This window comes from Aquila chrysaetos, chromosome 17, assembly GCF_900496995.4.
Source record: "Aquila chrysaetos chrysaetos chromosome 17, bAquChr1.4, whole genome shotgun sequence".
NCBI classification, from domain to species: domain Eukaryota; kingdom Metazoa; phylum Chordata; class Aves; order Accipitriformes; family Accipitridae; genus Aquila; species Aquila chrysaetos.
The window spans coordinates 25676776-25689515 of record NC_044020.1 but is presented as its reverse complement, the minus strand read 5'-3'; the positions used below and the strand labels follow the sequence as shown (position 1 = coordinate 25689515).

General features: G+C 40.1%; 1 protein-coding gene across 1 annotated transcript in view; it reads right to left on the bottom strand.

Moving 5' to 3' along the window:
• LRP6 (LDL receptor related protein 6) overlaps nucleotides 1–12740 on the bottom strand; it is a 131107-nt gene that overhangs the window by 46192 nt on the left and 72175 nt on the right. The window contains exons 6-7 of the mRNA XM_030040981.2: nucleotides 9752–10148; nucleotides 9065–9236 (exon numbers count right to left, since the gene is read on the bottom strand). Of these exons, the coding sequence (XP_029896841.1) occupies nucleotides 9065–9236; nucleotides 9752–10148 (569 nt within the window). The remainder of the gene's footprint in view (nucleotides 1–9064; nucleotides 9237–9751; nucleotides 10149–12740) is intronic.

Genomic DNA, 12740 nt, shown 5'->3' with positions numbered 1-12740 from the left:
ATCTCTTCACTGCAGTGAAATTCTGAGAGATCAGCAGAAGGGATACCTGGAACCCTTTATACTTGCTTCAGAAACCAAATGCTTCCAGCCAACTCCACAGTTTCTTACTGTTAATTGTTTTATAATAGCCATTACCAATTTCTAATTTAACAGTTCCCCAGCACCCTCAATTTTCTTCTGAGCTCTAATAATTTTTCCAAAGAATTCAAAATATATTTTTCCTGAGCATGGATAATATTCCTAATAGGACTGCAGTGAAGATAAATATGTAAAAACAGAATAGAGATTAACTTCATAAATAGCCCTTTCTATCATGCTACAGACACTGTTACAAGCTCATTTCTTTCACAATAGGACAACTTTCCCAGCTCACTGATCAATCAATGCCAACAGCAGAATTGTTTTCTCAATGATGGAATTATATTTTAGAAACAATTGGTTGGGTTTTCAAGGAAACGGCTCAAGTCAGGTGAAGTGACAAGCAGGCAGGGAAAGGAGTTTATAACCATTGTGACAATCAAATACGACATCTCCTAGGCAATCTCATACAATACAAAAAGCCCTGAATTTGTAAAGAACAGGCCAATACAAAAAAATTGAGCTGAAATGACGAACAGAATGAGAAGAGAGGTTTTCACAGGAAAGAAAGAGGCTCATGTGAGAAGATTCAGTGGTAAAACAGGTGAATAAAGATGCTTGGCTATGGAAATTAATTTTGGTACATGAATACATAGGGTGGAATGGCAACAGTCAGAGCGTGTTCTGTTACATGGGCATAGGCTACAGGGGTACAAAGGAAGCTAATTACTGTCATTTGCAACTTACCATTTGTCAACTAAGTCCTATGAGCAACTGTACACACGCTTCGCAGGAAGCAAAGAAGACTAGCCAAGACCAACCTGAACCATCACAGTGGTTTGGGGGACAGTTTTACAAGATTAAGTTTGGTAACACAACTTCTAATGCTCTTGCACGTGGGCAAAGGCCTCTGTTCTCTCCTCTTCCCTCCCAAGATACTTCCTTTCAGTACTTTGCCCCAGGAACTTCTTATTTTTAATTTGCTCTATACCTAACTTTGTGCTTTCCAGACTCCTCCATACACAACTATAATCAAATTTTTTTTGCAGAGGGAAAAAATGTGGAGAGTTTTCTGCTGTTTTGGCAAGTCCAAGTGGTTCAGGGAACAGCCCAATGAGTGACTCAGCCAGTGCAAAGCTGAGGGAGGGCTCTGGGATACTTTCCACTTTTGGTGGCAGTAAGCTATTAAGTTGATTCAACTGCTCCCTTCACTAAATCACTTCAATTCCAAGGGTCTCTGCATATCCAAAAGCTTGTTTTTCCACCATATGTATTTAACTGCCTAATAAAAGTTATTAACTTTCTTATAATCCTTTTCTCACAGACCTTTGCAAAGTTACAACATCATGAATGGCATCAGAAAAAAAGTTTAGGTTAGGTCTACAAAATCTCACAGCAAAATAAAAAGCCTGTGTGAAGAAAGCTGAATAATTATTGAGAGGGATCACAAGGTCACATGAATGCTTCTGCAGAAGCCCAGGTCCACGGTCAGCACAATCTTTTCTGTACAGTGTGGTGGGTTGACCCTGGCTGGACACCAGGTGCCCTTCAAAGCCACTTTATCACTCCCCTCCTCAGCTGGACAGGGGAGAGAAAATAAAGCGAAAGGCTCATGAGTAGAGATAAATACAGGAAGTGATAACTCACTAATTACCCTCATGGGCAAAACAGACTCAACTTGGGGAAAATTAACTTAATATATTACCAATCAGCCAGAGTAGGCTAATGAGAAATAAAACCAAATCTTAAAAACACCTTCCCCCTACCCCTCCCGCCTTCCCAGGCTTAACTTCACTCCCCATTTTCCTCTACCTTCTCCCCCCCAGCAGTGCAGGGGGACAGGGAATGGGGGTTGCGGTCGGTTCGTCACACCTTTTCTCTGCTGCTCCTTCCTCCTCAGGGGCAGGACTCCTCAACACTCTTCCCCTGCTCCAGCGTGGGGTCCCTCCCACGGGACACAGTCCTCCACAAACTTCTCCAACGTGAGTCCTTCCCACGGGCTGCGGTTCCTCACAAACTGCTCCAGCGTGGGGTCCTCCACGGGCTGCAGGTGGAGATCTGCCCCACCGTGGACCTCCCTGGGCTGCAGGGGGACAGCCTGCCTCACCACGGTCTTCCCCACGGGCTGCAGGGGAATCTCTGCTCCGGCACCTGGAGCATCTCCTCCCCTCCTTCTGCACCGACCTGGGGGTCTGCAGGGCTGTTTCTCTCACATTCTCACTCCTCTCTCCGGCTGTAGTTGCTGTCCCGCAGCAACATTTTTTCCCCTTCTTTAATCTGCTATCCCAGAGGCACTACCACCGTTGCTGATGGGCTTGGCCTTGGCCAGCAGCAGGTCCATCCTGGAGCCGGTTGGCATGGGCTCTATTGGACATGGGGGAAGCTTCTAGCAGTTTCTCTCAGAAGCCATCCCTGTAGCCCTCCCCCCCACCCGCTACCAAAACCTTGCCACACAAACTCAATACATACAGTAATGCAGCTAAGCTTGGGAGAAGAAAAAAAAAAAGCTAGAATATTGAAGAGTAAGGGATAATAGCAGACTAACAAACAGCACTCGGCTGAATCAGAACTGCAGAAGATAGCTCAATATCTCTTCACATTGCTCCCCAGCTTGCCTTTACATACTATTTTAAGTATGTCAGACTCAGTGAGGTCAGATGATGGCTCTAGTTGTTTTAGTTTGAGGGATTTTTGTGTTTTCCCTCAGGTAACTGATACTGACTGCCAGTAGAGGCTTGTTACTTTCTAGATGGGAGAACAGCATAAACTAAAATACAATTTCCTAACTCCAGTGGGAAAAATCTAGGAGGCACGTATGACACATTGGTGGGATCCAAATGTTGCACTTCAACCAGCTCCATGCTGGGCCATTGAGAGCCATGAAGTTTAGAGTGCTATCATTACAAAATGGGACTGCTCATCTGTTAGCAAAGCTTGTAAGAAACATCTCTGAATTTCCAACGTGGAAAGTCTCAGTCAAGCAGCACAGATGTAAGCAACAACCAAGTCTGCGAAAGGTAAACTTTTACTATTAACAATAATGTGCAAAAAGGTTATAGAAGCCAGCGGAACTTTCTGCTCCAACGTGTCTCAAGTGCGGGCATCTGCCTCTGACATGGCCACTCCAGGCTCTCCTTAGAGTTAACAGAAAAGAATAGGTGCTTTTAGAATAGGACTCATCCAATCTATTCTAAACGTTTACTTTAGGGTAAAGCGAGGCACACTGCAGAAGTGCTGATTTCTAACGTTTTCTATAAAGGCAACATAAGGCAACTTACTGAGCTGAAGGTATCTACATCACATTAAATGAAAACCACCCACAGATTTCAAGGAGAAATGCAGATCTATGACACAAGAACCGTTTTAAAACTGAATGTCAAAGTCTTCTGTAATATCATATAATTTTTAGGGCAGTCATTTCACATCTTAGAAAAATACCATGCTTGGTATGCAGATCACAGAGTCAGGTTACTCTTGGACAAGAGTTCTGGCTTTATCTACCCAAAATCTTCCCTCAGAATCCTCTTTCTTTTGTGAGGTACTGGGAACCCCTCCCTGTTCCAGTAAGCATGACAGCCTGTTGATAGCAGATCCCTCTGGACTTCTCAGAGAACTTGTCAGCAAAAGTGATTTGTAATGGGCATCTCAATAATCAAACTCTTCACATTTCAGTTTTATTTAGATACTCTCAATTTATCAAAAGCAATAAAAAGTTGAATTTTAAATGTTCCTGAATTAAAACTGGCATGGGTGTTTTAAATGTGTTTCTTCTTTTTTACTTTTACATTAAAACACTGTGAACATCTGCAGAAGGTACATGTTTAAGTGACAATTCTGTAGCACCACGCTCAAAAGCCACAGCAAAAAATGAATTTAATTGTTTGGGTTTTTTTGAATAATAACAAGCTTACAATGTCAGGAGGTCCTGGCTCACCATTTGGGGTCCACAGATAAGAGGCCACTCAAATTCTTGTATTCAGTTCTTTGACAGTCAGGAGACCTTACTAATATGTGGTCTATGGCTGTCATTCATTTGCTTTGTAATGTAGTTTTCCTGTCTTGGTCTACATATAAAATTTAATTCTTCCCTAAGTTCACTCAGAAGTTCAAAACAAACCTCCCAAATAGAAATTATACAAAGTATAAACTACTTTTTTTTTTTTTTTTTTTTTTTAAAATAAGCCCTTACTCTACTACTCATTTTAAAAATCTCTTATTTTTGTTAATGGAGGCCTAGCGGGCATTAAGAAATAGCTGGAAATTCCCAGGCAAAGTAAGCTTTATATTTTGGAAACTGGGACGGAGCAGAGGGATCTGCCCCTACCCTCTGCAGCACATACTTGCTGTTCTTTGCTGGATGAAGTTCCCAAGCACCACAACTCTCCAGACCAGGTGGACAAAGAATTGTGGGCAAAATTAAACAGCAAAACAACTTCAAGTATTTGTTTCAACTACTTTACTTCTCATACCCGCAAAAGCTTAATGCAAGTACACAAAAGCAGCTGTGTTCAACAGCTAGGAATTCAATGGTTTCTGCTTCTCAATTTTCATACCTCTGTTTCAAAGTAGGGTGGATGGGGTAGGATCAGAAATCAGGCTTACAAGTCAGCAGCATTTCACAGTACAAAGACTAATGCTATGAGACAAAATTTCCCAGCCAGAAAATAAATGGTGAATGCTTCGAAAACAAAATTTCCTTATTAGGGTGGTGGTAAAATTGAGGGAGTTGTCATCAGAGGAAAATGTAGCCCTGCAATTTCAGGATTAGAATATGAATTAGAGCATTCTCTAGATGCCAAGCTATTAGCTCCTGGGTCAAAGACAAAAAGGTCCTCTCTGTTCAAGATTTTTGTGCTCAAAAAAGTCTTAGCAGCATCCGCTTTCTGTTGTCCGACAAGGCTGGGTTCTGAAGACTTGTGTGTACTTATGCTGAAAAACAGCAGGATATAAGACTTTCCATATTAATCATGAGGATTAGAGACAGTAATGCCAGGCACAGCTAATAGATTTGGGAATGCAGAAACACTTCAAGTTAGAGCTGCACTCAAAAATCACCAGATAATGGTCGGATCTGTAGAGGAGGCAGTCTCCTTTTTTTAAACTCACCGCTAGTAGGTGTAAGTGGGTGTCATCTCTGGCTCTGAGAATGGAGAATAGGATACAAGATGAATAAAGAAAAATGAAGCAAAGACTGAAAAATTGTGAGAAATCAGCCATATCATCATTATTTCCTCTTAACGCACACAGCCACACATGCACGCAGCCATTTATAATTGCTTTATCAATACAAGCTTTGCTGACCATTTTAAATCCAACCTATGCCTTAAAACAGGTAGCATACGTGCTCAGAAGACAAATATTCACTTGAGCAGGAAAACATAAGACCAATTCAACAGAGCAGATCATACATTTTTAACCTCATAGCACGGCAGGAAAATGCTTTAAACCTGTAGCAAGTCAATGAGAAATCTTCCCTACTGGTAAGCACAATAGCAGCCATCCATTTCAATAGAAGTTTATCAGCAGTGAAACCTGACCGAGATAAATGACGAAGCTGTTGAGCCACAGCCTGCTTCTGCCTGCTGCAGGCTGCCAGATAAAATGGGAACAAAAGCTCCCTGCTGTACCCCCTACCAGTCTCCATTAACCCCTGCTGATGCTTTATTATCGTCTGGGGGCTCCAGAACAGCATAGCATGAATCAGTGTGTAAAAAATAAATAATAAAAGCTCATATGTAGCATAAACAAACGAGAAACATAGCTTACAAGAAACACTAATTTTGGTAGTGCTGCAATTAAATAATGGTCCTGAGGAATTCCACATACTAGGAAAAAAAAAGCACAATATATGTAAAATCATGTATGAAAAACTATTTAAAAGGCAATAAAGTGCAAATACACAAACATTTTTCTCCTGCTTTTACCCCTCCTCCCAAATATACACAAACACATACAAGCAAAGCAGGGACCAGCCATATATTCTGATGTCCAACTCGAAGTTTCGTCTTTTGACCCTGTCACAAATATCCTCTTTGTTGTGCCGCCTCCAGTGTCCTTCCTCCAAAGGTAAGTTTAAAACATATACTGAAGGTCAAAGCATCTTCTACTAAACCGATACAAAAAATGGATGGGAAAGGCAGGGAAAGTGTTACAAATCTCCTCAGGATTCATGGTTGCCATAGGAGAGAAAGGCAGTGGGAGGAAAAGGTAAGACTTGAAATGTTAGTAATATTTTAGCTATCATAGATTTAGATAGTGTCATTGCAGCCTGAGATTTCTGTAGCCTACTGTAACAAAGTCAATCTCTCATAAAATATTACAGAGAGGCCACACAAGATTCAGCAAGATTCATCAGTAAAGAAACTCACCACTACATTTGCATTACTTAGCACATTGGAGGTGGGGGGGAAATCTACTTTAGACTGAACCATTCTCTTGGATGAACACACCCTCTTCATCCTATAGAGCCTTTCCATGCTTTATTAATTACAGAAGCTGTACTGAACTCGGACACTAATCTATCACTATCAAAGGTCATCGATTTTCAACCCATTTCTGCCCCTCTGAAGTGCAGTTAGCAAGCAGCAATATTACATCTAAGGAAGAACATGAAGTTTTTCCTAAAGCTAACACAACAAGCAAACAGAAGAAAGACTGCCCAAACCTTCAGGGAATAGAATAGTCTCGACACAGGAAAAGAAAGAGGCTGTATGGGTTCAATGCAAAGGTCCACCCACCCCAGTATCCTGTTTCAGAAAATAATCAAAACTTACACTTACAGAATAGCATAATAAAGCAAATATGTACTGAAACTTTTCAAGAAGATTCATTCTACAGCAATTTACAGTTCAGTGATTTGTGGTTCAGCAGGTAATTCCATTTTCTAGTAAACAGCAGTGGAATTCCCTTTCACAGGCTTACCCAGTCTTCCCAGCAACACATGTAAGCTTTTAACATCCACAACAATTTCCACAACTTACCACACGCTGTTTGAAGAACCATCTGCCTTTGTTTGTTCTGCACCCGTCACCTGCCAGTATTATTTATGAATGCCAATTTCTTCTATCAAAAAAGGTGTGTGTGTTTAAGTTCTGGACACCTTATACGTAATTTTCTTGATTTTACAGATCTCTGTCACATACCCCCAATTAACACCTTCTGCAATAAAAAAAAACCCAAACAAACAAACCCAAACCCTCAAACAAAACTAAAATCCAAAAACACCAAAGAAAAACTGTGGGAGAATTTCTTCTCTGTTGCTTTAAAGGTTTTAGCCAGGCTTTTTCAAGATTTTCTGCACGCTGATAAGAGTTAACAAATTTTAACTTTTTATAAAAAGCAGCAGCAGTAAAATCATAACTCTAATACTTGCCTCATAGGAAAAAAAACCCTAGTAATTCTGAAACCTTAAGATGATAAATCTTCTCTGATGCCCTGCATAGATGTTACATGACAACCTGGAACAAACTCATTCTGCTGGCTCACATTGGTTTAAAAACAATGAAATGGAAATTGTCCCAGCAGACTTTGTGCCAGATCAGATATCTTCTGTCCTGCCACAGACATTGTAATGTTGGCATAAACACTATATCATGTGTTCTAGCCGGTTTGACAGAATTGCAGCAGTGAGCTCATGCCTGATCTAGATGAAAATTTCTACCAAAATGATCCAACACTAAACAGAAACATTATTAATGAATATAGAACGGTGGTCTGAGTAAGACTGAAGTGCACGAAGAAATCTCAATGTTTTGGCAAGCATGAGAGTGGAGAATGCCTAACTTTCCTTTTGCAAAATACATTCCAGTCCAAGACAGTATCAGGGCTAAAGTGCTCAATCTGTTATAAATAAATCTCTAAGCATAGCTAAGACTTTTTCCCCTCTTTTCTCAGAGCTGGTATAAAGTTAGGTGAATTATAGACTATAAATCTTGTTTTCAGGACAAAGAAAACCTGTGCTCCCTCAGGCTCTCCCAAGGAGTGTTTCAAAGCAACTCACCTTGCAGGGCTGGAGTTACTTTGACTCTGAAGGAGAACAAACAGTTATGTGACCTTCCAGCGCGATACTATAAGTTCACATTGACTTATTTGAAGTTATAAATAAATAAAACAATTTCATAAGGCTAGAGAATATACTGTACCTAATATGATAAGTGCTGAAAATTATTTGCAATGGTAAGGAATCACTAAGGAAAGCTATAATTCATCAAAAGAAAGGTAAATCTACCAGGTTATAGCAAAGGTAGATGGTGCTACTGTGCACCAGGTAGTAGCCAAGTCTTCTGCTTCTAGATAAACTTCTGCCTTTTGATAATAAACTGAACAAATACTGAACAATACTATTTTCTCAAAGACTGACAGAGAGATAATAAATGTCAAGTTTGTTCCATAAATGTTATGTAACAAAATAAACACAAGATTTTCAATGCGGGAGAGAAGAAAAATGGCACTTCTCCACCCCTCTATTAAAAGTTTCAGCAGAACATACCAGAAAGAAAGAAAAATCTATCCCGTTGCTGGAACCCTAATAAAACAAGGGAGATGCAAAGTACAGAGGATTTGTGGGAGTACAAATAATTATACGTGAAATGACATTTATTTCTTTAAAATATGTTCTACTAGCATCTAAGCTGAGCAGTGCAGAGAATGAAAGATAAATTTTTTAACCTACAAACATCACTCCCAGTAAAAAGCTTTTTTTCCTGATGACCTAAGAACTGACTTATTTAACAAATCCTTGTCATGCATTCTTAAAAAGAGGGATCTACTACATGGATATCATTTCCATTTTACACACAGAAAAAACAGCAAAGAATAGTGAGTAACTTGCCCAAAGACAGAGAGGAAACTGAATTGTTTCTTAAAGCACAAATCAACTATTATCCCACTGCCCTTTTGGGCTTTATCAGAATTTGAACACCTAGAAAAGCAGAGTAACTACATTCTGTAACTCCATGGAATTAAAAACACAGGTGCAATTACAAACCTCTATTTTGTCCGTTTTGGCATCTCCCCAGTATATTTTGCTTTCTGCATAATCCAATGCCAGTCCATTTGGCCAGCCAAGCGAGGTATTCACCAGCACAATTCTGTCTGAGCCGTCTAATGCTGCCCTCTCGATCTTTGGGATTTCTCCCCAGTCAGTCCAGTACATGTACCTGCAAAAGAAACAAAATCTTAAGAACTCTTATAAATCCAAACTTTCAATATTCACATAGCTTTTTCTGGACTATTGTTCCCCAAAACAACACTGCACACAGAAAAGGACATTTCTAAGCCAAATGTATTTCCTTACCCAAGTAAGGATGCCTAAACCATTCAGAAAGCATTGACATGTAAACACTCTGTCCCTTTACACAAAACTCCTGTATCAGTCTGCTCAGCAAGACAACATAACCAGTGCTATTAGCTAGAATAAACAGATCCAAACAGTTCCCCAAAATATTTTTAAACAGGAGAATAAAACATAAAGACATATAAGATGACTACCCAGGTAGTCAAAATAGAGCAGTAGTTCCTGTGCCTCAAAGCCTTAACTTTCAAAGGATCCCAGTATTTTCTTTTTGAAGGCTCAGCAGTTTATCATTGCATCCCATTATCTGCATACAGGTAGACAGAGGCATCTTCTTTACTGACTAATATTTAAAAAAAATGCTCACAAACAGCTCCTCACCCAACCATGGGATCCAGCACGATAGCTCTGGGCTCTTCCAGGTCTTCTGATATTAAGATTTTTCTCATGGTCCCATTAAGCCTTGTAACTTCAATACGGTCTGTGCCAGTGTCAGTCCAATACAGATTTCGGGCAACCCAGTCCACAGCAATACCATCAGGATGTGCGATCTGTGCTGTGACAACAAACTGACTACCTGACCCATCGATGAACGAGCGGCGAATGGCCCTAACTTCATCGTCGGTCCAATAGATGTATCCTTCCAGAGGATCAAAGTCAATGGCAATGGCATGACGGATGTCCTCCAGTGGCAAAACAATGTCTGTAAAATCTGGGGTGTCTAAGGAAATTCGCCTCAAATCCGTCCGGCGGGCTAGAAGCAGCAGTTCAGTGGCACCTACACGAACAAGGCAAAACCACAACCGTCTTACAAACACTGTGCATTAAGCCTGTAAATAGTGAACCTGATTCTATACCATTTAGTACAAGCTAGTCTAGCTACCTTGATTTCACAGGACCTAACCAAACTGATGGGCACCAGCAGATAATTCCACTCAAAGGCTTCAAATGGGAGGTTATTCTTCTGCAGAACAAGTCAGATGTGTTTACAGAGAAAATTCAGTGGTCATGTCATGTCCTTGTCCAAAACGTATTATGTTGGACATGTTTTCTATCCATATCATTCTCTCCAAAGGTACTGAAATAGATATGCAGTGACTATGCTGCTATTTTATGCAAATCAACAGATGGCCTGCAGCCTCTTAGATGAAAAATTAATTATATAAATAATTTACTGACTGTTTGCCGTTGTTGGTATAGGGGACAATCATGACAAACAAGCTGCATGTTTCAACAACACTCTTAGAAGGGGGGGGAAAAAAAAAGTAACAGAACGCCACAACTAAGTTTCTCGTTTGAGAAACTCCTATCGGAGGAATCAGATGTGCAGCTTGCACTGCAGATGATGTTTTCGCGTAGGGCAACGCAAGCTGTTTAATGGTACACGTGCTGGGCATCTGATCAATGACAGATATACTTATTGTCTATTCTAATTCATTCTCATTTCATTTCTATTCCATGTCACTAAATTTCAATGTAATTAAGAATAAACAACCACCACACCCCATTCCAATAAACTGGCTTATCAGTTTGGAGTCTCAAGGAAGACAAGAGCAGCTCAGGCCTCAGGGAAGCCTCAGCTAAGGTGAAAAATGCGTGCATCCTCAATGCAGGGAAAGTGTGTTGCAATGGCTCCCCTCAAATAGTGAGGGAAAAGGGTTTGGCATGGACTGATGTAGGTGTGAGGACGGGGCAGGGCAAGGGGCGGGATGGGTGGGGAAGGTTTAGGAAAATAAACGCATCAACATCGCAGAGAAAAAGAGCCATCGCCAAGCCACCACATTCTGTCCATGGGTTACAGAGATATAAATAAGGGCTAGATGACTGAAAGAGCAACAACTAAAGCAAGCAGGTTGCCGATGAAAAAGGAATTTTGGTGTCTGATGCCAAGATTCTTTTTAAAAAAGTCAGTAATTGTTGGTGCTAGATCAAACCTCACTGCATGCCAAACTTTGGAGAGATGCCAAAGCAGCCATTGCTTCATTTACAGCAAGTTTAACACATTAAAAACATGTAAGACTCTTTCACAGTGCTGCAAGAAACAGCACCTTTCAACAACTGAAGTTAAGAATATTATTACAAGTGTTCCTGATTGGTAGTCCAAAATGGATTAAGATCAGCTTTGGAATCCTCTGTCCTAAAACACCTTGTGTTCAGAAACACATGTACACACTACCTAATTGTTCTTCTACTGAATAACTCTTATGCATTAATTAGTAACAGGAATGGGGAACCTGTAATTACATCTCTATGGATCCTTCAAAATAATGTAAAGCATGTGATATAGTAAATGGAAAACAGGCATGTTAGTAAGACTTTTTTTTTTATATATATATAATTACAGAAGCAACTAATCTTGTCACAGCAGTCTATATGTACATCTGTATTTATTGCTACTAAGTATATTAAACAATTCAGCATCAAGACCCAAGCATTCAGCTGCATTATGGTCATATAAAGTATTAATACATAACTAATCCCAATAATTTAGGTTCAAGTAAGAAAAAAATCCATAGTACTTTCTTACCAACTTCACAGTCATTTATCCAACTTACCTTTTAAACAAAACTATGAAAGTAATATTAAAAAACCCAAACAATAATGCCTTTTTAGCGTTACCTAGTAAAACTAAGGTTGAGCAAATGCACTAACCTCAGATTTCTAAACAGTTAGAAAGCTATATATGGTCTACCATATACAGAAAAAGTGTAAGGCATAATTTTAAAATCATTTGTGCTCTAGCTGAAGTTGACAGTCATTTTGAAGAACCAATGCCAGGTCCCCAGAAAGACTGGGTTGAGTACAACCATGCCTTTGCTGAAACTCACCCTTAAAATTGACCAATTGACCTTCCAATTCTTCTCAAAGACAACACATTTCAACAGCTTCACTATCCTGCTTTCGGGTTGCAACACTTTTGTTTAGTCAAATAACCCACTGTGTCTAAGCTTTAATTCAGCATCAGGAAATGACTGGCTTTCAGCTAACCCATGTTGCACTCTGGATCCCTGTGCTAAGAATTTCATGGTCTTTATCTGGGGGCTTGGCTAACATTCCAGCCCCCAATCAAATACAACTCCCCACCCCTCCAATCAAGCAATAAAAAGTTTAAAGCTTACTTTAGAGCTATTACCCACGCATTTGTAAACCGACACCTCAGCTGCTTAGTTAGACACCAGTCAATCTGTTCAGGAAAAAGAGAAGCATCTCACCTCAAGGCAGGTTGAGGGAAAGATCACTCTGAATGCCTTCAGGTTTGTCCTGACAATAGCAAAAACAGCAAATGCAAGAGCTGGGCACATTTATGGACTGATCCCATTACCACCTTGATAGCAGTCAAGGAAAAAAGGTGGTCTCAAAACCAAAACAA